This window comes from Pelodiscus sinensis, chromosome 1, assembly GCF_052426305.1.
Source record: "Pelodiscus sinensis isolate ZL-2025 chromosome 1, ASM5242630v1, whole genome shotgun sequence".
NCBI classification, from domain to species: domain Eukaryota; kingdom Metazoa; phylum Chordata; order Testudines; family Trionychidae; genus Pelodiscus; species Pelodiscus sinensis.
The window spans coordinates 96,912,287-96,938,441 of record NC_143052.1 but is presented as its reverse complement, the minus strand read 5'-3'; the positions used below and the strand labels follow the sequence as shown (position 1 = coordinate 96,938,441).

The window sequence follows — 26,155 nt, the reverse complement described above, 5'->3', positions numbered from 1 at the left end:
CGGGCTGTCAGCCACAAGCTGGGTGCTGTTATAAACTGCTACGGTAGTCATTAAAACCAGCGAGCTGCTAGCGGGACTGGGCAGGACTGTGGTCACAAGGGGGAGAAAAGAGGAGTGCCCAACAAATCATCCTAAAGGACGAGATCTGAACAGTACTTCTGAACGATAAGAACTGAATAGTGTCAGCGATAAAGCTAGCAACCCCTCTGTCTATTGTGGTCCCTTTTCCTCACTCCTCCTCTGACTGTCACTGGAATGAATCCCATCCCATGCCCCAAAGGTGCTGATTACATATTGTGTGTATGTTTCAGGGAAGCACAATAGCTTCTAATATTTCTACTGCCATTAAAACGTCAACTTTTAGTACAATAAAATATCTAATTTTCTGGTGCTATTAATATGTCACAATTTAATACCACCTCTTTTAGCTCACACATGGCAGAATTTGTCTCTGGGATGTTTTGCTGCATTCTGGAAACCACTGAGAACCAAGTAATAGAAAGTGTGGACTTTCTCCCCCACAGCCACAGAACTAGCATTGATACTTTATTTTATTCATTGCTTTCATTTCACTTTAGAGGTGTACAATAGATTAATGCAATAAATTAGCGTATTAAGAAGGGAGTGCATGAGAAAGTGGAGAGGGAGGATTGGGTGATGTATCTGAAATTGTCAAGGCAATATTATAATCTGAGCAGAAACTGTTAAAGCGGGGGAGCAAAATGTAAAAAGAAGTAAACACAATTTTATTTAAAAGAAAAACCTTACAGTTTTTAGAGTTTCATTCAACCATCCACATAAAGAGAAAAAAAGTGTATACATACTGTGAATAATAATTTAAATAATCATGGGTAGCAATAATATGGACACAATTCAACATTTATTGCTCTCATTTTCCAGAGCAATAACAGCATATTAAGAGGAGGAAATGGCATCTTTGGAAAATGTCATTCTACAACAGATACTTCATATGCTAATTTGTTCTGTTTTATCAACTATTTAAACACCAGGTCTTATTCAAAGATTGTTTTATGATCGTTTTAAAGAAATCTAGACACATTTAAAAATAATGTTTTGCAGCAAGTTGTTCCAAACTATCTTAAACTCTGGAACAGATTATTCATGGGAAAATAGTATTTGCCATACTAGATCAAGTCATTAGGCCATCAAGCCTGGTATTCTGCCCTCAGCAATGTCCAATGTCGGATGCTTTAGAATCATATGAGATGAACTGAAGTAAATCACGAAGTTGAACGTGCCAGTGATATCCTTTTAAGTGTCATTCACTGGGATGTTTTGATGTGTAATGACACCCAGGAAAGTAATTTGAAAAGTATATCTGTGTGTATCTATAAAAGCTACTGAATTCTGCTCAGAAATAATGATTTGGAGAAACTATATATAACATGCTGGATGAGCTCTGTAATAATAAGTAGTGTTCTCATGAGCAAAGAGAACTCACAAATGACTGATCTATATAAGTGAGTTACTCTGTCCATGCTCCTGAGCCATCATGAATAACATGTGTCTCTATATTTCCTTTCTTTACTGTAGGATTGGAACTACTTTGACAGGTGTGATGAAAGAAAATTGCTGAGGATGTATGGAGGAGGAAACAGGCAGTTCTGAATACAGTTAAATTATTAATAAAGCAAGGTTACATACCCATTACTGGAATTATCAAGAGATATATATTGTGAGTCTCATGCTTCACTATGAAGACCAGTACATTTTAAGGGTTTGATCTTTCAAGATGCTGAACAGTTCCTTCAAGACCATATAACTATGTTCACATTGGGGTTTGGGGTTTGAGCTGTTTTAATCACACTAGTATAGTTCAAGTGGTACAAACTGCGTGCAGACAATATTTTCAGATTAGTCATGTTTTGACCAAGGAAGCTAAAATATCTTTTCCATTCATCTGTTACTCATGATAATATCTAAATACAGTAAGTCTATGCAGAAGGTAGTGGAGGAAAATAAGAATGAAGCATTTGGCATAAAGTGCCAGATTAATCTCAGATATAACTCCACTGAAGTCCTTTTTACTAGAGTTAAAGCACTGAAGAATTTATTTCAAAAGTTTGCCATTTCTTCATCACTCTGGCTGAAATGAACTGTTAGCAGGCCTTCTTAAGATAAAAAGCAAACCATCAGAGAATGAGTGAAAAATGGCATATTACTGTATCTAGTGAATTATGGGACAACTCAATAGCTCCCAAATGTATGCTTTAAAAACAACCATATACATTTTATCACATGCATATAGCTATGCTAAAATAACAATATTATGGTTTCAGAGTCAACTGCTCATAAATTAGGAAACATCAGAATGAAAGTTATCTTGCAATCTTAGTTCAGGCCCCCTCTTTAATTTACATGATCATATACTATTTTCCACAGGACCCTTACCTCATTAGTGTAAAATAAGGATGATGTTCACTTGAGGGGCAGCTATTCAATATTTGGCTTTCTCTTTGTTGTTCAAAATGTAGTCTCTCAAACCTGTTTTTTAAAAAGCTCTTTGTACAGTCAAACTATGGTTCCCATTGACTTCAGCTTCAGCAGTGAACAAATTAGAACACGTACTGGGCACTCAGGACGAAGGACCACACAATTAGATTATGTCTACACGGCAGTTAAACACACATGGCTGGCCTCTGTCAGATAGCTTGGCCAGACTCCAGTCTGAGCCAGAAAATCTACGCTGCAATTAAACAGACCTGTAGCATGAGCCCCAAGAGTCAGCTGACATAGACCAGAAAGATATGGTGTTTAATTGCATTGTAGACATATCCTTAGTGATCACCTCTGAAAAGTTTGGTTTAAGTGACTTGCCCACCAATCTACAGGTAATCTGTATCAGAGACAGGGACAGAATACAATTCTTCAGGGCTGCATTCAACTGCCTTAACCATGAGTCCATCCTCTTTCTTCCCACAATGCCCTGCCTCATTCACTACAAACCTTCTTAATTCTCCTGTCATGTGCTCCCAGAAGTGACAACAGACTTGCTTCCTGCTTCTCTCACTTTCCTCAAGTACAGTGTTTCTCAAAGGGGTCCGCAGATCCACTCAGAGAAACTTGCTAACTGGCCACTCTGATTTGTTTATTTACTGGGCCACCTTTTGCATGGGCCAGGCAGCTGCTTCCCGTGGCTCCCATTGGCTGCAAATGGCGAACTGGAGCCAATGCAGCCACGGTTGACTGCAGAGCTGGTAAATAAACAAACTGGAGCAGCAAGTTAGCATGTTTCTCAGAGTGGATCTATGGACCACTTTGAGAAATACTGCTCAAGTGGATCATGTGCAAGGATACTTCCTGCCTACTCCTCTGCTCTGGCTCTCTGGAACATGTCATGGGACCCTGCTCAGCAAACCTCCCAGGCTGCCACTAGGATGTCCCCAGAACCAGCTGTGCAATATCCAGCATATCCACCTCAAACCAGACCCAGAGAACATCTCTTCATGCTTCATATCATCCACTTCCTTACCTTTGTGTCCCCCACTGACAACAGGTGGGAAGATCTGTTGCCATCTGAGAAGGACAAGGAACCTCGCTGAGCCAGCCTGTACTCCATTCTAGTCCCATGACCTGCAGGGGATATCAGCTGTCAGTTCGTCTGTGGCTCCATGAGTGTGGGCATGTACTTGATGTGGTTCACGAACTCTCCCAATACCTAGCCTTTCTGTGAAGAGGGAGAGCTCCTGGTGCACATCTGAGTAGACTGCCTGAGTTTGCAGTCCCTCTTCTAGCTCCTCTGGAACCTACGTCAGAGGTTCCGGTTGCACGTCTCCCTGCACCTCCTGATTGTCGCACACACTATATCACTGGCACCATTAATATATGAGACCATCTCATCAACCTGCTGGTGCTGGCCAACATAGCTATCAAACATGCCAGAAGAAGGAAGGTGGATGGTGTGGTGCTCTGCAAATGTGGGGCCTACTTCTTATCCCCTGTTTGATCATGCCTCTGAGCAGAGTTCCTCTGTCCACTACCTCCTGGAACGCCTATGAGGAGAAGAGGTGTTCTCTGCTCCGATTCTCTTTCCAGTTCCCTGTTTTTACCTTATTGCTTTCATGTTTGTCCTTTTTATTTAATTTATTGTCTCTAGCATTTAATTGTGACCTGGGTCCACTGGCCCTTTCCCCCAGATAAGGAGGATGGTCTTTAAGCCCACCATCTCCTAGCACGCACAATACATACACACCCTTCTACCTCTGTTGTGTGCTCTAGGAGGTGACAGCAGCCTTGCTTAATGCTTCTTTCATTTTCAAGTGGGCCCTTTGGTAGAGTACTTCTGCTCATCCCTCATCCCACTCAAGGTGACCGACAGAATTTCCCAAGCCCTGGGCAAGGTGTGTGGGGGGTGCAGCTCCACACTCTTGGAAGGGGCGGGACCCTGGATGGAAGGGCAAATCTGGGGCAGCCAGCCCCCTGACAGCTCTCAGAGCCACCCAGAGCATTTTGCCCAGCACTCCGGTGGTGATTTTACAGGGCCCAGGGCTTTGGTCACCATTGCTACCACAGTCGCAGCAATGTTTGCGAGGAGCACCAGGCCCTTTTGAATAGCCAGGTGCCAGGGCAACTGCCCCCTTTGACTTCCCTATCAGTGGGCCTGACCTCAGTCTTCTGGAACATATCGTAGGCCTTTGCCCCACAAGCCACCCCCAATAGTCACCTGAGCCAGCAACATAACATCTAGCCACTTGGCCTTTAGACCACACCCTCAGAACATCTCTATGAGCTTGTGCTTCACTCCATCTACTCCCTCACAGTTGTGTCTCACCACCACATCAAGAGGGGGCCATAAAACAGGGCTCAGAACCTCAGCAGGCCACTCTGTACTCAGTTCTCATCCCATGGCCCTCTGGGCATATTAGTTGTGGCTCCTTCCTGAAGGTATGAGCATAGACTCATGAGAACTTCTACAACACCTGTCCCTTCTGTGTCAAGAGGGAGACCTGGGCACGCTTCTATGTAGAGTGTGTCAGCTTGCAGCCCCTCTTCTGGCTCCTGAAGAATTGCTTACTGAGGTTCTGGATGTATATTTCCTGGCACTTCCTGATCCTTGCACACCACATATATGACTCCATTAAGTTGTGAGACCTCCTTATCATTGGCAGCAGGTAATGTAGGTAAGGGAAGTCATTGCCTTCCCAAAACTGCTTATGTTTCCTGGCCACCCGGGAGGGCTGGCCACAGTGCAGCAGCCGGCCACCCACCAGCGCTGGGGCCCCAGCATGGCATCCCATCTTCCCAGCCACTCATAAAGGATTGGGCTGTGCCGTGGCTGCTCCTGGTCTCTGGCTGCCAGGCACTCTGGCCCCCAGGAAAGGGTGGAGTCACTGCTGGGATGGGTGACAGTAAGGGACCTTGAGATGTTCAGGGAGCCAGGCTTGGCTCCATGGGGGAGGGGAGGAGGTTGCTGAGGGGATGGAGCCTCAGGCGAAAGGAGCAGGGCTGGAGTTTGTCTTGCTCAGCTGCACCTTTACCCACCACTTGTGCTCCTCATCAACCTCGTCCTGGCCACCCATCACTCCAGGAGCAGGAAGCCGGATGGGACGATAGATATTCTACAAATGTAGAGCCTATTTCTGGTCCCTTCTCTGCTCACATCTCCAGATAGAGTTCCTCTGGTCAGTAACCACTGACTCTTGGGACTCCTTTGGGGAGCAATGGGTGCTCCTGGGAGTTTTCTGATTGGTGTCCTCATAATCAACTAGAGCCTGGAATTAGTGGTTCCTCCCCCTTAGTGGAGGGGAGGGCAGATAGTTTTGGGTGGGCCTGCCTGTACACACCTTCCTACATCTTCCACAAATCAAGTAGGAGGCCCTACAGACAACAGCCTCCTTCCATATGCAACCCTAGTACTTTTCCCCAGCAGATCCATCTTTTGCACTGCATGAGACAGGGCATACAGTGCGATCAGCCCTGCATGTAATTATGTTTATTTAACTGGCACTTCAAACACACAATAAAACGAGCACTGTCGTATTATATTCAAGACACAAGACTTTCATGAGCAAACCAAGACAGTTCGTGAGCTAGTCATGAACCAGAGGTTCAATAGCCCTCTACCTGCTCACATTTTATCTAATGCTCAGGATATTCTCAGATGAGCTGACAGAAGAGAGAGTTCTGATTTAACAGAGTTTGGTCAGATTGGGAGGGAGGTAAAGGGAAGGGAGTACAAGAGATGGACACCAAACAAACAGGCAAAAATAATTACTATAAATTGGGCTTCTGTTTCCCACTGTGCCAATGAATTGGATACAATTACAACTACTGCAAGACATGTTGCCCCTCCCTCACCTTTTGCAGCAGGAGAGCTCTCCATTAGAGAACAGCTGGAAGCTTTCAAACAGAAAACAGATAAAATGTAATCCACTCTGGGAAGCAATTTCCCACTTCTTGACCATAAAGTGGAAGTGCTGTTTCTTAAGGTCTCCAAGGTGGGCATTAAAGTGAAAAATCTGAAGATTCCTCACCAACATGTGGAAAAAACAAGAGGCAAGATGGTGATGGAGATGGAGGAAATTAAGATGACTAGCAAAACAAGGCCTGTGGACCAACTGGTGTGTGTGACTCAAGAATCTAAAATGTGAGAATCCCAAAGGGAAATTATATATTATCCTATGATCCTTATCTGCTTCTTTTAACTATCCAGTCTTTAGGTGCTTATAGGTTACCAGTTCTGCCTACTTGTTTTTCCCTTTGATATTTTCATACTCTCTGCTCCTTGTTTCCTTTCCCCCTCTCCCTTTTCCTCAGTTTATTTTGGGTCTGCACATCTTAAACTCAAAACTCCAGTCATCTGAAGAAGTGGGATTTGCCCACGAAAGCTATGATACCATCTACATGTTTGTTAGTCTATAAAGTGCTACCACACCATTTGATGTTTTTTAAGTGTATATATTATTTGTTATGCAGATACAGCAAAAGATTAATTTAATTTTCTACAATATCGTCCATTCTTTTGCAAATCCAGTAGCACTGCTGGTTACATACAAAAGTAAATTGATTTCCACTGGTATTCTGAAAAGATGACATGTCACTATAGCTGAAAGATTAGCAGGACAAATATTTGTCTCGGTGTGATTACTTTGTGCATTTGACAGCACTGTGTGCATAAAATGGTTCTTCCAAATAGAGTCACGTATTAATTTCCCCCTTTGTGGGGGAGGAATTATTTAGATACTAATAGGAGAGAGAACAACATTTTTTAAACAAGGACAATGTGATTATAAAACCACAAAAATTGCAGGGGTGCTAAGGGTCAGTGGTCATGTTTGGTACTGTTTTAAACTAATTTCTTGAAATTCATCAGATTTCAGGCATATAATGCTTCTTTAATGGGATTCTTACAGATACTCGACTTAGGGAGAGACTCCTAAAAAAGAAAATGAATTAAAACAGAAGACAATATTTTACTAGTTTTTCCCTGATATGATTCCTACAACTCAGCAAGGGTTTGATCTTGTATTCAGTGAATTCAATGTCAGAGCTCCCTTTGGTCCCAGTGGTGCAGGATCAGTCCCTTAATGAAGAAAATGCTGATTGCTGAACACAATTAAAAATGTTATTGATGGAGGGGGGTCTCCCTGCAAACATGAGAGAGATGAAGTTCTGGGGAATGCACAGCAGCAAAACTTTTGCACTTTGGTATATATGGTTTCTGTACAGAAACTTCCAAAGAAGGACGAAGACAGGAAACAATGAGGCTGTAGATACCCGGGGATATATAGCAGATACCAATGGATTTGCATGGCTCTATCAGCTCCATTTCTACCTTACTTATAGTCTCCAAAGTGTGAATATTAGCAGTGTGCCATATGTACTCCGTATTTGCATCTTAGCTTATCGATGGATAAGGTGACTGAAGCGCAACTAGGTTCCCCTGAACATGTATTGAATAAGATCATAGAAGAATAAATTTCACTGTCTATAGCGGACCAAACATAAGTTTGTGCAGGGCTAATGTAAAAATGCACACAGAAATGGAAATGTCTTTATAATTAAGAACATCTGGGTGAGTGACACCATCTATGCTGTCATTAAATCTAGCAAATGAAGGCTATTTTCTCATGTGAATCCATTACCATAGGGTGGTTGGCCAATTCCAAGGATGAAAAGGAACATGTTTAGATATATGTTGTGTTTGTTTACATTATTTTGTCATTTCTTCCATTGAGGTACTAATCTCTGTTCACCACACACAACTTCTGACAAGGACTTCCATTTTTACTCTTCCCAAAGTATCCATGTAACTCTTGAAGTGTGGGTAACCTGAACTTCAGAAAATCTCTGCTACCACGTATTCAGAAACCTTAATATACACACAACTATTCTGCACAGAAAGCTGGGAACAGCTGTTTGTGTGCATAAGTTCATCTATTCCTTGTAATGACACACCCTTCAAGAGCAGTGGGTCATTTTGAGCTTTGCATTGAATTATGGCATTTGTCATTGGCAAGGATTCATTTTGTACCCTGTAGAACAAAGAATGGTCCTGCCATGAGGGCAGGGGACTGGACTCTATGACCTCTCGAGCTCCCTTCCAGTCCTAGTATTCTATGAACTTGTCCACTGTCTCTACTTCCACTTCATTATTCTTACCTGCCACTTCCAATGGCAAGTATGACAAAGAATCAGCATTTTATTTAAGTTGTCCCCTGCATGGAACCCCCTTGTTCAGGTGCATCTAAAACAGATCCCATGAAGTTCAGTTTTAACAGAAACAGCAGATATTTCTCTGGCAATAAGAAAACATTTAAAAAGCAAGGTGGAAGCCAGCAGCAGTTTTTATTATATCTCTCTTGGACTAGTTCCGGAAACCTAGATCATGGAGATGATTTATCTTTTCCAGGTACTTGGTAAATATTCTGTGATGCTAACAAAGTGCAAGATGTATCCAAGTGTGTGTGTGTGGCATGTATACACATGAGACAGAGCGTGATTGTGTTATATAAGTTGTGTCTCCTGAAATGCAAAGCCTAGAATAAGTGCTGTTTAGGCAAAAAGTATTCCAATACCAAAAATCTACCATAGAAAAAGGATGATCCAAAAGGAATTTACCGAACCTTCTACATGGGGCAGGAGGAAGGAAGTCTACATCCTATAAAAGGTAGAAGAAATGGACCTTGATCCTCCAAGGAAAGGAGTTGCTTATACTGTTGCTACTTGAGGAAAAACACCTCCTTTCAGGGCAGAAATCTGGGAAGAAATTAATACAAAACTGGCCTTTGGAGAAGGAACCATAGGTTCTCCAGGAAAATGAAATAATAGAAATTGTTCTTATGTTCTAACAGTAAATAAGGGTTTCTGGTCTGTTACTATCATAGACACTTTCCATATTTGGGACAACAGGGCAAAGAAATTTAGACATCTAGGAGATATCTTCTTGTCTCTTCAGATTTTGCCATGAAGTTAGCTGCTTTAAAGTTAAAGACACTAGGACTTTTCAAGGAGTCTAGCACTTCATATTAACTTCTAGGTAGAATCCCAAAGTACAGAGCCAAGGATGCTGTCTCAGCAACTGCATAGCAAGAAAACCAGAAATATATTTGACATACTAAATGCAGCTCTTATGAAATCATTTGAATGGAGTAATTCTTCTTGAATTGACACTTAAAGGAATGCATAAATTATTTTGGTCAAATCAGCAATATCTTGTCATACTTAGCAATCTGAGCGTGATATTTCCTCATTTTGTCTGTGAGAGCTCTTGAATATATCCCCTTCCTTTTTTAACCCTCAGAGTAGCCACAGTACAAGGGGCAGGGGTAGGCAGCAGCAGCACAGAGCAGCTGCTCCAAGTACAAACTTGCCCTGATCTCCTAGGTATGTACCTGGAGCCACTAGCCCATGCTGCTGCTCACTGCTGCCCATGTTGCTGAGGCTATACTACATTTTTAGTGCACTTGCTCGATGACAGCTAGTGCTAATCTCAAACTGAGATTTACCTCCCCCTCCCTAACTCCAAGTGTAGACATAACCTTAATCTTTGGTGGCAGCAGAAGGTTGCTCAGCTCAGAGAGGTGTTTTGCTAGTCACAGTGAAAGAGCTTTTGATAAACTGAGGTGTGAAGCTAAGTTGAACCCAACTTTTTATCGCATCTGAGTGTGTCAATGCCAAAGGAGCTTCCCGTGTTCTTACTGGCATTTGAGAAGGTGTGAACTATAAGCTGGACTCTGCTGGCAGAAGACTAGGAAAATCTTCTAAGAGTCACCTCATTACAGCAGTGAAACTGTCAGTGCCAAAGGATAATATTCTTCACCCTCTTAGCTGTTGCAGGGAAGTTGATGCTAAGGTCAGGCTACAAGGCAATGCCAATACTACGGCACTGAATCTGTCAATGCTAAATATTTCTTCACAGCAGCACTTTATAAACATTCTCCAACATTCTGAGTTAAACTGCTTCTTGACATGATGGGCTTTTTCCTTGATTTTTCACATGACGATAAGGTTGTCAGAATTACTGAAGTCCAAAATGATGAAACAAGTGGCTAAACAAGTGGAATCTTCCTTCAAATCCCAAGTTTCACAATTTAGTGACCCAGCCGCAAATACAAAGAGAAAACATATACAGATGGCAACATCATAGGGTCTCTTCCCACATGTCCTGACTTTTGGCAGTTGTACAGACATTGTTACTAGTACTGGCACTGTGGTTACTGCCTCAACATCTTTATTGAGAAGCATAATACATGTATTAGCTGCTATGTAATATATTAACTGGTGTGGAGCAAAATATTTGGATAGTTTCTGTAAAGAAAAGACAGAAACAAACATGACAGTCCTTAATTGAGGAAAACCTCCCACTAATGACAACAGATGTGTTACTCAATTAAAGACTGAAGAGCCTGGTCTCAAGACATGGAGGATGGCTTCAAAGATTATTTCTCCACATTATTTTAAGGATTGGTTTGACATGGATACCTTGGCTTGTGTTTACAATTGTTCCAAGTGCTCTGTTTGTCATCACAAAGTCTGTGACAGACACTGTATAAGACATTTCTCAGAGATCTTCGACCAGACTTTTTTTTTTCAAATATCACTGAGTATATCCTTGTCTATACTACCCTCCGCTGTCGATCTAATGTACGTGACTTCAGCTAGGCAAATAGCGTAGCTGAAGTCAACGTATTTACTGTGGTGTCGTGTGTGTGGTAATATCAAAAGGGGCTGCTCTCCCATTGACTCTGGCTACTCTTCTCATTCTGGTGGAGTATTGACACTTATGGGAAAGATCTTGGAGATCGATTAATTGCGTCTAAGCAGATGCAATAAATCGACAACCGATGGATCGATCACGGCAGTGTAGATCCCTGGTGTAATGGAGACAAGCCCTAACAGAGTAATTTGAAAGAACAAGTAGGATCAAAGGTTCTCTGACTGGGGAGGAAAGACTCCATTAACAATTTCATGGCAGACATAGTGAAACTAATTACCTTACTAGAAAAGCTGCAGAATTTTAAGGAAATATACAATTTTAAAGTGTGAAAATAAAGAACTCATCAGAGGTTAGTCCGTTGCTCAATAGGCAGGTAAAATTAAGAGAAAGTAGGTTAAGTGCTTCCTTGTGTAGATACCTGTGAATCCAAGGAGTAGTTGCTTTGACATTTTGGTCCCTTAACAGCTTGACTGCTTTTAGGCATTTGGCATTTAGGCCATATTTCAAGAATGTGGAGCTATGCAGGTGCCTTGATTTTTAAAAAGTATAGTACATGGTAAAATCACATCTATTGTATGATACAGAGAGATAATAAAGCATATATGTAGGATCTTAGGTTTTTAGTTCTAGAAGTCTGGGATGACAACAATGCTCATGAATGTTATAAACACAAGTAAGTTTTTTTAGTTTCTTTATAGCATGTGATATTTAAGGGGGAGATTGTCAAAAGCACAAAAGAGAGGTGACACACTCAGGTAAGACTGTCAAAAACCAGGGCAGATCCCCAGACTAATAGTATAGTCTATTGTTAGATTTTACTAAGAATGCCAGTAACAAGCCACTGTATTAGATTTGCCATAGACGACTTGGATCACTATATTAGTTTTACCATAGAGACACAGACAGACCCCGTTAGGCATGCCAGCCCCTATTTTACTACCCAGACCGGGGGGTGGGCAATCATTTTTGATGGGGGGGCCACGCCAAGATTTTGGAAAGTGGTTGGGGGCTGCACTCTTCCATGATATTAATGGAGGAGATGCGGGGTCTGGGATGGAGATTGGGCTCAGAAGGGAGCTTGGGGTAAGGGACTGGGGTGCAGGAGGGAGACTGGAGTCTAGGAGAGAGTTGGGATGAAGCAGGTGGTTGTGATCTAGGGCAGAGGACTGGAGTGCAGAGGTTTGGGATGTGACGTAGAAGGGGATTGTGATCTGAGGCAGGAGATTAGGGTGCCAGATCTGGGAGGGGGTATGGGTGTAAGAGGGGGACAGAGGGATTGGGTATGTCGAGTGTGGGGGCAGAGAGTTGGGGCAGGAAAGGGCTGGGGTGCCAGAAGCAGGCTGTGGCTAAGAGACTTACTTGTCAGCTGCCAAACTAGCCTGCCTGCCGGCAGACTTAAAATGTTTCCCAGCCAGCCAGCCTGCTTGCCTGGCCATGTGCTTCAGGAATAGCTGAGCCCAGGAGAGGGGGCCTGATTCTTCTTAGATGCCTGTTATTCTAACAAGCAGCTCCCATTGGCTGGTTTCTGCCAGAAACCAGCCAATGGGAATGTACTGTGTGTGTGTGTGGGGGGGGGGAGACGGCTCCTAAAATGGCCCCCCTCCCCTCCAGTTTCAAAACAGAAATGGAGCCCTGCAGCTGCATTTCTGCACGGCACATGGGGCAGCTGGGGAGCCTGCCTGGGGCTCCTCACTGCCTCTGCGGGCAGGATCTGGTGGCTAGGAATCTGGATGCAGCCTGGGGCCATATTTTGCCCAGGCCTGACCCCGACTAACTAGAATTTATGATGAAATGTTATTAAAACCATATTCACCATACATTAGGCTACTTCCAGGGCCAAAGAGCCAGTCATTTATCCATAGGTCAAACTATGTTCCAGATAAACCCTCAAAAGATAAAGTTGTAGACTATTCTTTAGACAACTAAAGCTAAATATTAATTAGGAACAAGTAGTGAGAGGTATAGCAAAGGTCAAAGCAGATAAAATCCATTACAGTTGGATCACAGTATGTGGTCTAAAATGGTAGCAGAGATGTAATCTGGTCAGTTTCTTAGGGTGTGTCTAGACAGCAGCACTATTTCAGGGTACTTCCGGTATCCTGAAATAGCATTTTCCGTGTCTTGAAGGCACGCCCATTATTTCAAAATAGCTTTTGAAATAATGGGTATGCTGTTCTGACGTCTCTGTAAACCTCATTTCATGAGAATTAAGGGATGTTTTGGAATAGTGCTCTATTTTGAAATTTGGCACTGCTTAGCACCAAATTTCAAAATAAACTCGAAATAAGGTATGCAATTTGTGTAGCTCAAATTGCGTAGCTTATTTCGAGCTAAGGGTGCAGTGTAAATGCACCGTTAGAGTCTTTTCATAAGTTCCTCAGGGTTTTCCCAAAATGGATCAGAGAAACTGTCTTGTATCTGGAAAGCCCCCTCATAGTATAAAAAAAAATCAAATCAAAGATGGCAAGATCATTCTCAAGGTCCAGTATTTATAATTGAAAACAACTCGCCAAGTGTTTTTTAGCACAATATGTGTCTGGAGATTTTCCTTTGTTGAGCACACAAAGCCCCACACTTTGAAGTTGTTGTACCTTCTTGCTGAACAACTTTGGAGAAATGGATGCAGGTAAAAAGGAAGTACCAGAGGGGTAGCCGTGTTAGTCTGAATCTGCAAAAGCGGCGAGGAGTCCTGTGGCACCTTATAGACTAACTGAAGTGTAGGAGCATAAGCTTTCGTGGGCAAAGACCCACTTTGTCAGATGCAACACTTCAGACCCACCTGCATCTGACGAAGTGGGTCTTTGCCCACGAAAGCTTATGCTCCTACACTTCAGTTAGTCTATAAGGTGCCACAGGACTCCTCGCCGCTTTTGGTAAAAAGGAACAATGTGATAGCCAAAAACATTAGCTATACAGACTAAGTATACAGACAGCAATCACAGTCAAACTTAGTGTAAATGTAATTAGTGGGGTATGTCCATGTAAACACATAGTGAGAACATTTTCCTTTGCTCTAGTCAAACAAGTGAATACAATTACAATAGGAACCAACAGGTTCATAGACAAGTGGATAGTATTAGTATTGCATTTGATCTAGGGTTATAGGATCTCAGGCATGCCAAAGAGCAAATAAGCAACTGAGATATAGCCAAATGTAACAGTTCAGTTACCCTTTAGAATTGGGTTGGTTTGCACATTACAATGCCTCTTGGTATTCCTGTGAGGTTCACAGACAGGTAAACTGCCTATTGCTTTTAATCTAAACTGGTTTGCCTATTTCACTGGAAGATGAGTGCCTTCCTGTCTTTCATGCCTTTTAACATTTCCTCCTAGACTATTTTAGTACTATACACTTGTATATTTTCTTTATGGGTTTTATTTTCAAAGGGTTTCCGGTTTCCACCACTACATTGGGGGTTCGCCCTTAAAACAACAGGCACAAATAGAATTTTCATCTGCTGAATTTTTTAAAGGACAGTACAAACTGCGGATGTGATGGGGTAGCCGCCCCACACAAGGCCTGGAGGGGTAGTTTATGTCAATTAACCTATAGGTTGCACCTGGAGGAAAGGCACAATTTGCTGATGAAGACTAATGGAGAGAGGGGAGAGGGTCAGGTTAATAAAGCCAGAAAGTTGGCACCAGGAAGAGGCTGCAGGGAAGTAGTGTTCAGTCCCTCCCTGGGTGTAAGGAGATGTGTTTGAGGCTACTGATTTTAGCAATCTGCAGTTACTTCCTGTGAGGAGAGTGTCTGAGCTGGTATACTCCTCGAGGAGTGAGGGGAACCAGAAGCTATAGGAAGAAGTCAAGGGAAAGCTTGAAAAAAAGCAGTCTACAGTTTCTAGGCACAGGGGCCCTAGACCAGAACTAGGCCTGGGTTCTCCTACCAACCACTGAGGAAGAGGCACCATCAGGACAGTGCATGAGAAGACTGCCGGGGATGGTCAGTGCAGAAGGGATATGGTGACCTAGCCAAAGGGCAAATCATGAAGAAAGAGGACTGGGAGCTGTGAAGACACAGAGAAAGAGTGTGAATGGGTCAGGGCAGATCTGCATGTTCCTAACCTCCAGACATGGTCATGAGGAGGTATCTCTAGTGATGAGTTGACCCTGTGATGGAGCACAAATTAGCTGTGCTTACCAAAAGCTGCTCCTTCCAGAAGCAGGGACAATGGGAGAATGCCCTTGCCATAGGATTTCCACAACCAGATACAAGTGGTACATGCAACATACTACATTGTATGACATAAAATCCATCTACCATATGATACGACACAAAATCCACCTATTAGTGCCTACAACATATGAGCATATGCCACTTCCCCATTCGTTACACTCTGTTTGATTAGACCAGCCATTGTCTAAACTGCAGCCGGGGCAAACCAATATTGCGCTGACAGTGTTTTGCACCTACTTGGTACAATCACAGCACTGTTCATCTTCCTAACAGTGAGAACCGGCTCAGGCTCAGGAAGAAACTGGCATAGAAAGGAAGAGGCCTGCTGTTCCCAGGAAGCCTCAGAGCATGATTATATTCCTAGAGCTGTATTTACGGAGCACATTGTACCAAGTTTCAGTTGCTAGTGAAGCTCGCCTAGCAAAAGTACAGGCAGGACATACATAACTCATTAATACCCGGAGAGGTTACAAGGTGCTCTGGGAAAGGAAACACAGAAGAAATTGTTTTTCTGGTCAGTACCCCTTGAGCAGCATCTGGCAATAAGCATCCATCAGGGAAAGTGATGGCCTTTGTGCAGAGAAAAGGGATTACATTCTAACAGCATTCAAGTGTCCTTTGATGTAAATCTCAAATGTAGTGAATACTCAGGAGTGTTTCATGAACTGTGCAGTCTCAGAAAAGGAACCTGTCTTGAAGCAGGGAGTTGTCAGAGGTCTGGACTGGCTAGAGACACGCAGGCTAAGCGAATGTATGTGGGGAGCATTGTGGATACACAGTGTGGGTAAAGCCACATGATACAACGGAGAACAATCCCTTAACCTTATCAGATATATCAATTCAATGTCAGCCCTAAAGGTAGTGGCCAATGACTGTGGGCTCAAAGGGTGTGTCTAAACTACATGGCTCCATCGATGGACCCATGTAGATTAGGCTGATTGGCAAAGGGAAATGAAGCCGCGATTTAAATAATTGCGGCTTCATTTAAATTTAAATGGCTGCCGCGCTGAGCCGACAAACAGCTGATCAGCTGTTTTTCAGCTCAGCGCGCTAGTCTGGATGCTCCTGCACCGACCTGAAAGCCCTTTATCGTCCTCCCCATTATGCCTCGTAGGATGAGGTTTACCAGGGAGGTCGATAAAGGGCTTTCATGTTGGCAGGGGAGCGTCCAGACTGCCCCGATCTGCCGACAAACAGCTGATCGTCAGAGCGGGGCAGCCATTTAAATTTAAATGAAGCCGCAATTATTTAAATCGTGGCTTCATTTCCCTTTGCCGATCAGCCTAATCTACATGGCTCCATCAACGGAGCCATGTAGTCTAGACGTACCCATAGTGCTCACAGGTTAGTTCTACTGTTCCACACCTACACTTCAAGAAGTACCTCTCCTCTGGGATTAAAGCATTACTTCCGGTACTGGTAGCCTGTATGGTTTTTTGCAACCTATGTATAATGGGATCATGCAACTATTTTAACTGCTGCTCTGTTAATGGTTATTTTTAAACTACCATCTAATTGTGCTACAGAATGTATTTTAATGTCAAGCATTCACTCTCTCTGTTGTGAACATAACCTTCAAACTATGTCATGTAAAAGAGGGTAGGGCTATCTGCCTCAGTCTGCAGGCATATTGAGAATCTCACAGGGGTGTGAATTGCCTCCTTCTCCTGAGAAGGCTTCTAACACTGAATTTTGATGATAATTTAAATGTTAGTTTTGGTAATTATTGTACTGCTGCTCATTTTAGTAGCAATGCTAAGTTATGGTGTGATGAGAGTTCACCCACACTTACCCTGAGAACTATTGTAGGCTAAGAAAGGGCCAATTAACCAGACAGGCTATAGTTGAGGGTAATCAAGTGGTTTAAGTAATTCTCTGACTGAATAATGAGGGAACCCAGCTGAGGAGGAACTAACTGGATTGAGTTTATAAAGACAGAAAGGTGGCAGCAGAGAGAGGTCTGCAGGACAATAGTTTGAAGTTGCTCCCTGGGAGAAACGAGGGGCATTGGCAAGGGATACATTTGCGTATAATTAGTCCCCAAGGCTGGGAGGGACTTTTGGGCCTGGTGGACCCAAAGAAGTGGTAGAGAGCCAGAAGTTAGAAAAGGCTCAGGGAAAATAAGTTCTAGAATGGAAAAGACCATGGCTGCGGATTAGAGCAATAAGTCTCAGCTTTTCCAGCGGGTACATCAGGTCATCTAGTTATTTGCCTAGTTTTACAACAGGCTACATAAAAAGCACTAGAAAAGTCAGTACAAACTAAAATTCCACACAATGACTTGTTTATACAGCTCTATATAATATACCCTGCAATGCAAGTACAACATTTATATTCCATTTGATGTCTTTTATAGTTATATGGTAAAAATGAGAATGAACTATTTGTCAGTAATAGTGTGGCTGTGACATTTTCATGTCTGATTTTGTAAACAAGTGGTTTTAAGTGACATGTAACTTGGGGCACACAAGACAAATCAGACTCCTGAAAGGGGTACAGTAGTCTGGAAAGGTTGAGAGCCAAAGTGTTAGAGGGTCCCTGAGCTGGAATCTGGTGTAGAAGGTGGACCCAGGTTCCCTGACAAGACACTGGGAAGTAGCCCTGCCTGGGCAGTGAATAACCCTGGCTGTAAAAAGTGACTGATACCCCAAAGGAGGATAACAGATATGAGTTGGCCAGTGGGCTAAGGCACAAACACAGAGCTTCTCTCCCTTCTGGGAGGGAGGAACTGAAGGCAGGGTGAGAAGCAGAAAGGGGATGTCTGACCTGGAATCAGTTAATCCCCATAGCAACCAGGAGGAGGTGCACTAGCAGTGAGCAGACTGACATACCGTTTATTGCTAGATGAAACGACAGGCATTAGAGTGGCACAGCAGCTCGTTGCAGTGAATGTGGCAGAGATGAGAGGAGGAAGAGAAAGAGGAGACGAATTCTCTCCTCACTACCAAAACCTCAACTGTCCCCTAGATAAGAGGGGCCAAATCCTCAGCTGGTGAAGATCAGCAGTGGAGATGAACATTGCAGTCAGTAGAAATAGTAGCTGAGGATTTGGTCTTAAATGCAAATTCCCTTTCTGGTTGTCAGACTCCCACATGCTTTCATATCATGTGTGTCCAAACTCTCTGACACAGCCTTTCCTCTGCAATGCAGTCACTCTTGATACAAAACTCCTCAGCACATCGAACACTTATACTCTGAGGCCAGTGCAAAATCAAAATAAGCACCACAAATAATAGTGCGCTGATTGGGCTGGACTGGGAGATGGGAGTGAATAATGAAGCAGAAGGCTGTGGAGGTTGCACCACATAATTCTGGGGTTCCTGCTGCCCAATTTCGGTCTAATGTGCTATAAGAGATATGGAGTCTTGGATGTGATTGGTGAAAATGTGGGCAGAAATGTGTTTCTGGCTGGTTAAAGTTGTTAATGGGAAAAAATTATATATGCTCCTAATTGGCACATCACTGTAAAGATCCTGTGCCCCTAACAGATGAAAATTAGATAGGATTTTGCACATGCTGTGTAACATGAGTCCAATTGCAGAGGACACAGAGGGGGAGGAAAATCATTAGTAACACATTTACGCAACTCCAAAAATGACCTCAGATAGCTTTCCAATACTTTCTCTGTGATGTTAAGGTCTAATAGCTCAGGAACTGATAGGACTAGATGCAAGTACTGGGGCCCATTGGAAAGCTCAGAACCTCTCTTTGAAAGGCATGTAATTCCCATTTCTAGTCCCGATGAGTCACCTGCTGGACCTTAAAGCCTGGATCCTGAAGCCTGGATCCTGCAAAGACATATGCATGTGCTTAGCTTCTCCCTTTGAGTAGTACCCAAAATCAGTTCATGAATTATTCCCTGTCCTCATACAGGAAGGTAGAAGTACTGCCTCAATGCCGTCCCGTTCTTGTATACAAGATCACTCTTAGGATCTTTGTGATATTTTCATTAATGTAAAACAACTTCAGAACATCTGCAATGTTACACGTTTTATCCCCTTTTTGGTGATTTCCTCTTATAATATACTGTTCTGCTATAGTGTGGGGCTGTATGTCAGTTGTGAAGCTGGCAGTCCAGGTACTCATCTCAAGGCCCATAGCCTCACTGAATACTTACAATGTGTAGCTGGGAACCAATCTGGCTCACTAGCGCATTAGCATGAGCAAAACAGATAATAAATGGTAAGATAAGACCAGTGACCCCAAACTTTTTCTGTCACCCTCCCGTTACCAATTATGGAGCCTATCTGCACTTCCCCACCCACCCCCATTCTCTGAATTCTAGAGGCTGTGGCTAAGACTTGAAACTAGGTGGATAGGGTGGAGTCGAACTGGGGACAGAATAAGATTGGGTGGCACTCTGACCTGGCTCCGGGGGGCTGGCCCAGTCTTGGCCATCCCCCTACAGTGTTCCTCCACACCCTCCTGGAGGGGATGCCTCATAGTTTGAGGACTGTGGGCTTATACGCTATAAAATTCATATAGGATGCTGCATGTATTGATCTCACATTTCTATAGCCCATCGTTTTAAAGTTATGCTGAGTGTTTGCATTGTAAACTTCTGTAATTGTGTAGCTCACCAAACAGGAAAAGCAGCATTGATTAAAGTAAAATGGCTGAGACGGTCCATTAAAAGCAAAAAAGGTATTGTATATCAAAGGAGAGAGGCCCTGCTGGATGCTTTCCTAACTCCCTAAAGCAGGAGTGGGGAACCACAGACTTGGAGACCGGATGTGGCCCTCAGCTTGCCTACATCTGGCTCCTGAGCCACAGGGCTCACCCCTAACATTGGGAAGCCCATGCTGGCACTCCAGCCCCCACTGCCCCACACAGAAAATCTACTAGCCCTGGGCCTTCCTAGGCTCTGGTGTGCGAAGGGGATGTGGGGAGTGTCTTTCTTCTTCTCAGTCAGGGTTCACGTTAGTGCGGGTTGGGGGAGATGGGTTTTTTTTGGCTTTTCACTTGTGTGTGGTCCCCAACTGATTCTTCTATGGTCAGCAGCCCCCAACTAAAAAAAGGTTCCTTGCCCTAAAGAATAGGAGACTAAGGCTATGTCCAATATTCCCTCTAATTTTTTTTCCAATCCATGTGCAGGATGCATTTTATGTGCACCAAGGCATGTGCAGATGTGCACCACTGGTAGAAATACATGCTGCCAGCTGTGCATCTTTGAGTGCTCTGCTAATCAGCTAAGCGGCATTTGAATCTCTCCTGAGAGGCTACCCAAATGCACAGCTTACAGGGAACACAGGTAAGTCCACATCTGCAGAGTTTTATCACTGATAGTTTTGTCGATGATAGAAAAGCGCTGAAAGAAAAGAACTGGTTTGTATTCACATTGTTTTCCACAGGCATCCGAGGATGTTTACATAGGCAGCACTTGCATTACAGATGAGAGGCGCACATTCTAGTAGGGTATGTCTACACTACCCCCCTAGTTCGAACTAGGGGGGTAATGTATGCATACCGAACTTGCTAATGAAGCCCGGGATTTGAATTTCCCGGGCTTCATTAGCATAAAGCCGGCGCCGCCATTTTTAAAAGCCGGCTAGTGCAAACCCCGTGCCGCGCGGCTACATGCGGCACGGACTAGATAGTTCGGATTAGGCTGGATGGATGTGTGTGACAGCTGCTGACAGCAACCAGTCCTGATGTAGGATGTGGGGGGAGACCCTAACCTCAGCCCCAGCCTCCCTCCCTGACTCCACATAGCACATTCTGCCCACCTCTGTTTGCATTGTGGGAGGCAGCAGGAACATTCCACATTACTGATTTATTTTGTGTCCCAGACCAGCAATAGCACCCACTGTCAGAATGGAGCTAGTAAGGGGAGGGAGGCAGGACTGCTGAATTTCAAAGAGCGACCACTCCCGCTCTGCATTGTAGGATAGCTCTGGATGGCAATTAGACCAGGAAAAGTAATCAAGAGCCTCCACTGGCACATCAGCGCAAAAAGACTTTTGAAACTCAGCACTTTCAGCATAAAATGTGGATTTCCAGTGAAATGTGTCTTTTGTGCAAAGATGGACTGAGCTAAAACAGGGAATTGTAGACATATCCTTAGGAATGAACTCATCTCATCAGTCTGGACTCTGGAGTCTCCACTGGATGGTTTGGGGGCAACTACCCTAGACCCTGATCTTTGGGGGGCCCTCATGGGGCCCAGGGCAGTCCAAGGCACTAGCAGGTGGGCCGGCACCAGCAGCAGGGGTCAGGCGTGCATCTGTGCTCACCAGTGGCACGGGGAAGTGAAGTGACTCAGTGTAATGGGGTGGCACGCACCTCCTGGGAGCACCCCTATCTGGTGGAGTACATGTGCCTGCTTTCACTTTGTTCTTCAGCCTTTTTTGGCTTTTCAACCTCAGGCTGTCTCTCACATTGTGTGAATCACACACAGCCTCTTCCAGAATAGTGATAGAAAAGTAGCCGTGTTAGTCTGGTGTAGCTGAAACAAAATACAGGACTATGTAGCACTTTAAAGACTAACAAGATGGTTTATTAGATGATGAGCTTTTGTGGGCCAGACCCACTTCCTCAGATCAAATAGTGGAAGAAAATAGTCACAACCATATATACCAAAGGATACAATTTAAAAAAATGAACACATATGAAAAGGACAAATCACATTTCAGAACAGAAGGGGGATGGGGGGGGAGGAAGGTAAATGTCTGTGAGTTAATGATATTAGAGGTGGGGAAAGGTAGATGTCTGTGAGCTAATGGTATTAAAGGTAATAATTGGGGAAGCTATCTTTGTAATGGGTAAGGTAGTGGGGGTCTTTGTTCAGCCCCCCTCAGAGAGTGTCGAATTTTAGCATGAATGACAGTTCAGAGGATTCCCTTTCAAGTGCAGATTAGAAAGTCTTCTGGAATAGGATGCATGTGATTGGGTCGTTGAGACAATATCCTTTCTGGTTGAAATGGCAAGAAACTGTTTTTTCTTTGTGATCCTGTCTAATATCTGTTTTGTGGGCATTGATCCTTTGGTGAAGTGTCTGAGACGTTTGTCCAATGTACATAGCAGACGGACACTTTCGGCACATGATAGCATAAATTATATTTCTGGATGCACAGGAATATGTGTTCTTGATCTTATAACTCACTTGATTAGGCCCAATAATGGTATCAGCAGAGTGAATATGTGGACAAAGCTGGCAACGGGGTTTGTTGCAAGGGAAGGTACCAGGGTTGGTATTAGTGTGGTATGTCCTGTGGTTGTTGGTAAGAATCATCTTGAGGTTAGGTGGTTGTCTATAGGAGACTATGGGTCTGTCTCCCAGAGCTACTTAGAGTTTAGTATCCTGTTCCAGTATAGTCTGTAATTTATTGATAATGTGTTGGACAGGTTTAAGTTGGGGGTTGTAGGTGATGACAAGTGGTGTTCTCTTGTTGGTTTTCTTGGGTCTGTCTTGTAGTAGATGGTTTCTAGGTATTCGTTTGGCTCTTTCAATTTGCTTTGAAATTTGCCTCTTCCAGGGCATTGGTCTAACAGGGGTCTGCCCCAGTGCTCTCTCCCAGGGTACACCTAAACTATGTTCTATTTTCAAAAGAGGATATGCAAATTCCATGGGAAATTGCATGTCTTCTTCTGATCTCACTTTCAAAAGCCTATCTTTCGAAAGTGAAAGTAGTTTGGACGTGGTTTTTTTCGGGAAAACCCCCCTTTTTTGAAAAAACCCCATATAAACCTCATTTTTTAAGGAAGAACATTTTTTTCAAAAAAGGGTTTTTTCCCCCAAAAAACTGCATCCAGACTACTTTCACTTTCAAACGTTCCCTTTTCAAAAGTGAGATTGGAAGAAGGTATTCAAATTCCTCTTTCGAAAATAGAAAGACATAGCCTAGTGCCCCTCTGCTTCTCTGTCTCAGTTTGTTTCCTCGCTCTGATACAGTGTGGTGCCTCCAGGGCTTCTCCTCTTGGGGTGTGTCTAGACTACGTTTTTTTCAAAAAAAACTTCCCCTGCATCTAGACTTCTGCCACATTCTTTTGAAAGTAAATCAAAAGAACCTGGCAGTTTTTTTGACCGTGGAAAAACCTCGTTTTACAAGAAAGAATGCCTTTTTTTGAAAGTGCTCTTTCAAAAAAAGGTGCTATGTAATGCAAACTGTGCTTTTTCAAAAGAGAGCATCCAGACTGCCAGGGTGCTCTCTTTCAAAAAAGCAGCTTGTTTTTTCGAAAGTACTGCTTGCAGTCTAGACGCTCTTTTTCGAAAGAGGCTTTTTCAAAAGTATCTTTCGAAAAAGCCTCTTTCAAAAGAGTCTTGCAGTCTAGCCGTAGCCTTGGAGACAGTATCCTCACTCTTATCTCAGGGCATGATCACAGTTCATCATAGTCTCTATTCAGCGCTCCACTTAGAGCTCTCCATGGTGCTGCTTCCTCAAGTCAGCCCCCAGTCTTCACTTCTTCAGGACTCCCAAGACACTGAGCTGACACGTCCTGCAGTTTCTTCTTATAGGCCTTCCTTGGCCCTGATTGGCTAGTTTTTCTGCAGCCACTCTAGCCTCCTTAAGAGGACTTCTCTATGACTATTTTCTGGCCTTAGGGCCTGATCCACCCTGTGACACTTGGGCACATCTTCTTTGCTCTCCCTGACTCCTAGCTGTGTTGCTTGAGGGAGGAAGATTGGGGAGGAAGGGAGGAATACCACTCCCCACACTCAGTGGTGGTGGGAAGTGGAGCAGTGCAGCTGGGAGCTGGGGGAACAGGCTGGGGCCAGGTTACTTTGCTTTCTGCCACTGCCAGTGAGTGCACATGGTGTGGCTGGTGGCAACCCCTGCTGCAAGTGCTAGGTCCCCTGATAGTCCCTTGAGCTTCATCACTTTGGGATTGGAGGGGAAAGAGGTGGAATGGGGACAAAAAGGCAGAGCAGGGGCGAGGCTTGGGGTGGATCGAGGGCATTGTCCCAGGTCACACACCCCACTAGGGACAGCCCTGAGTAGAGGGGATAAAAATCCCTGACAAGAAACAATGATTTTTGTGTATGAACCCCAAGAAAGGCTGGAGCTAAGAAATAAGAACACAGAATTCCCCAGGATCAACCTGGGTTATCTCTAGAAGACATTTGGAGCTGAAAGATTAGTAATCTGTTCCCTTTTGGAACCACAGATTGAATTTTTTTATGTATACATGTTGCCTGCTTTAACCTATAACTAACTCATTATTTCATTATAGAAATAACTTTCATTTAATTTCAAAACACTGGCTTTGGTGAGAGAGCTAAGGTAAAAACTGATCCTGGGTAACTGACTGATATCTTGGATCTGAGAGGAACCTGAATATTCTGAGATTTCATTAGTGACCCTTTACCACTAAGGCAGTGTTTGTTAAATTTTTTAAGACCGAGGAACACCAAACGATTTTTTTTTATGAGGAATACCAAGGATTTTCTGTTGAGGAAAAAAATGGTCAGGGGAAAGTTATTGAGCAAAAAAAAAAAAAAAAAAAAAAAAAAAAGTCACCTGCCCCTTTAAGGGAGGCTATTTTGAATTCTCTTGTTCTCCACAGCATACCTCCAACTGCCTCACAGCACCCCGGGGTGCTGCGGAACACAGTTTAAGAAACCACTGCACTAAGGTGACAAGAGCCCAAGGGGACTGTCTGTAACTCTATGGACAGACTGGTAACAGTGATCCCGGAGTGCATATTTGTTTCCAAGTTGGTTAAATCTAATTATAGTATTACAATCCTCCTAGAGAGCTACTAACTAATGGCAGGAAGTCTGCTGAAGTAAACCAGGGAGCACACACAAAATAAAAAATGGTTTCACCTTCCATGATTTGGACACATTGCTTACACACACATATACACTTCTCCTAGATGATATGCTGAAACCTATTGGCTTTGGCAGGTCAAGCATTGGTGGGGGTTAACAAACAGAGCGATTGCCCAGGGCCCCACCTGCTTCATACCTGGACAGTAGGGCTTCAGGCACTATATTTGATCTTAGCAAAAAAGCACCCCCTCCCAAGTGCAGCAATTTATAGCACCAGCATGAACCAGGATACAGCGTAGACAAAGCCTAAAATATACCCCCAGTGTGGGTTGTCTGCCCTAGTTCTTAACAGTTTGCCCTGAAGTAGGCACACAGGGTTATGAACCACTCTAGACAGCATGACAATAAGCTTCTTAGGAAATGGATATCTATTTAACATGATTGTCTAAGCTTTTACAGATTGGGAAGATGGGTAGTGTGACTAGATGGCGATTAGAGTGTGGACTAGAGCAGATATTTAGGGCTTGTGTGTGAATAAGCAAAAATAAACATTTTAAAGAGCAGAACAAATGCATTATTGTAGGTAGCAGAGCATTTTGAATATACCCACTGAAACAGGAGCTGCCTTATGAAAAAATAGGCCGCAAACCTGAGAGTCATAAGGTACAAGTTTCAAATTCTCTATGAGCTTGTTTCAAAACTGAAGTCAATGGGTGTATGATGGGGTGGACTAAGCCCTGATGCTTCCTACAGGAGGCTGGAGGCCTTACCACACCCTATCCCAGCAAGAGGAGCAGAAGAGAGGTCCTCCAGGAAAGATAGAGTGGCTGCCTCCATGGCGGTTAGTCAGGGCCCAGCAGACCAGTATAAAAGCTGCCGGGCTAGGGCCTGGTAGTTCCTCACAAGAACTTGACCCAGACAGATCTATACACTGACTAGTGGTATCTCTAAACTACATCCCTCAAAACATGAGGTTCACAGGATCTTTCAAAATGGAGCATTTCTGTCAAAAGATCACTGTCTTGACCCTTTTTTTTTTTTTTTTTTTTTTTTGAAAAGCGGCTTTTCAAAAAAAAGCCATGGCAGC

General features: G+C 43.6%; 1 protein-coding gene across 3 annotated transcripts in view; it reads right to left on the bottom strand.

Annotated features, from left to right (window-relative positions):
- Nucleotides 1-26,155, bottom strand: part of LARGE1 (LARGE xylosyl- and glucuronyltransferase 1) — a 499,616-nt gene that overhangs the window by 421,490 nt on the left and 51,971 nt on the right. For 2 of the 3 annotated variants that reach the window (XM_025178889.3, XM_089781534.1), the window contains exon 2: nt 3,494-3,594. The exons of the other annotated variant lie outside the window; for it this stretch is intronic. In XM_025178889.3, the coding sequence (XP_025034674.1) occupies nt 3,494-3,580 (87 nt within the window). In that variant the 5' untranslated portion in view covers nt 3,581-3,594. The remainder of the gene's footprint in view (nt 1-3,493; nt 3,595-26,155) is intronic. 3 annotated transcript variants of the gene reach the window in all.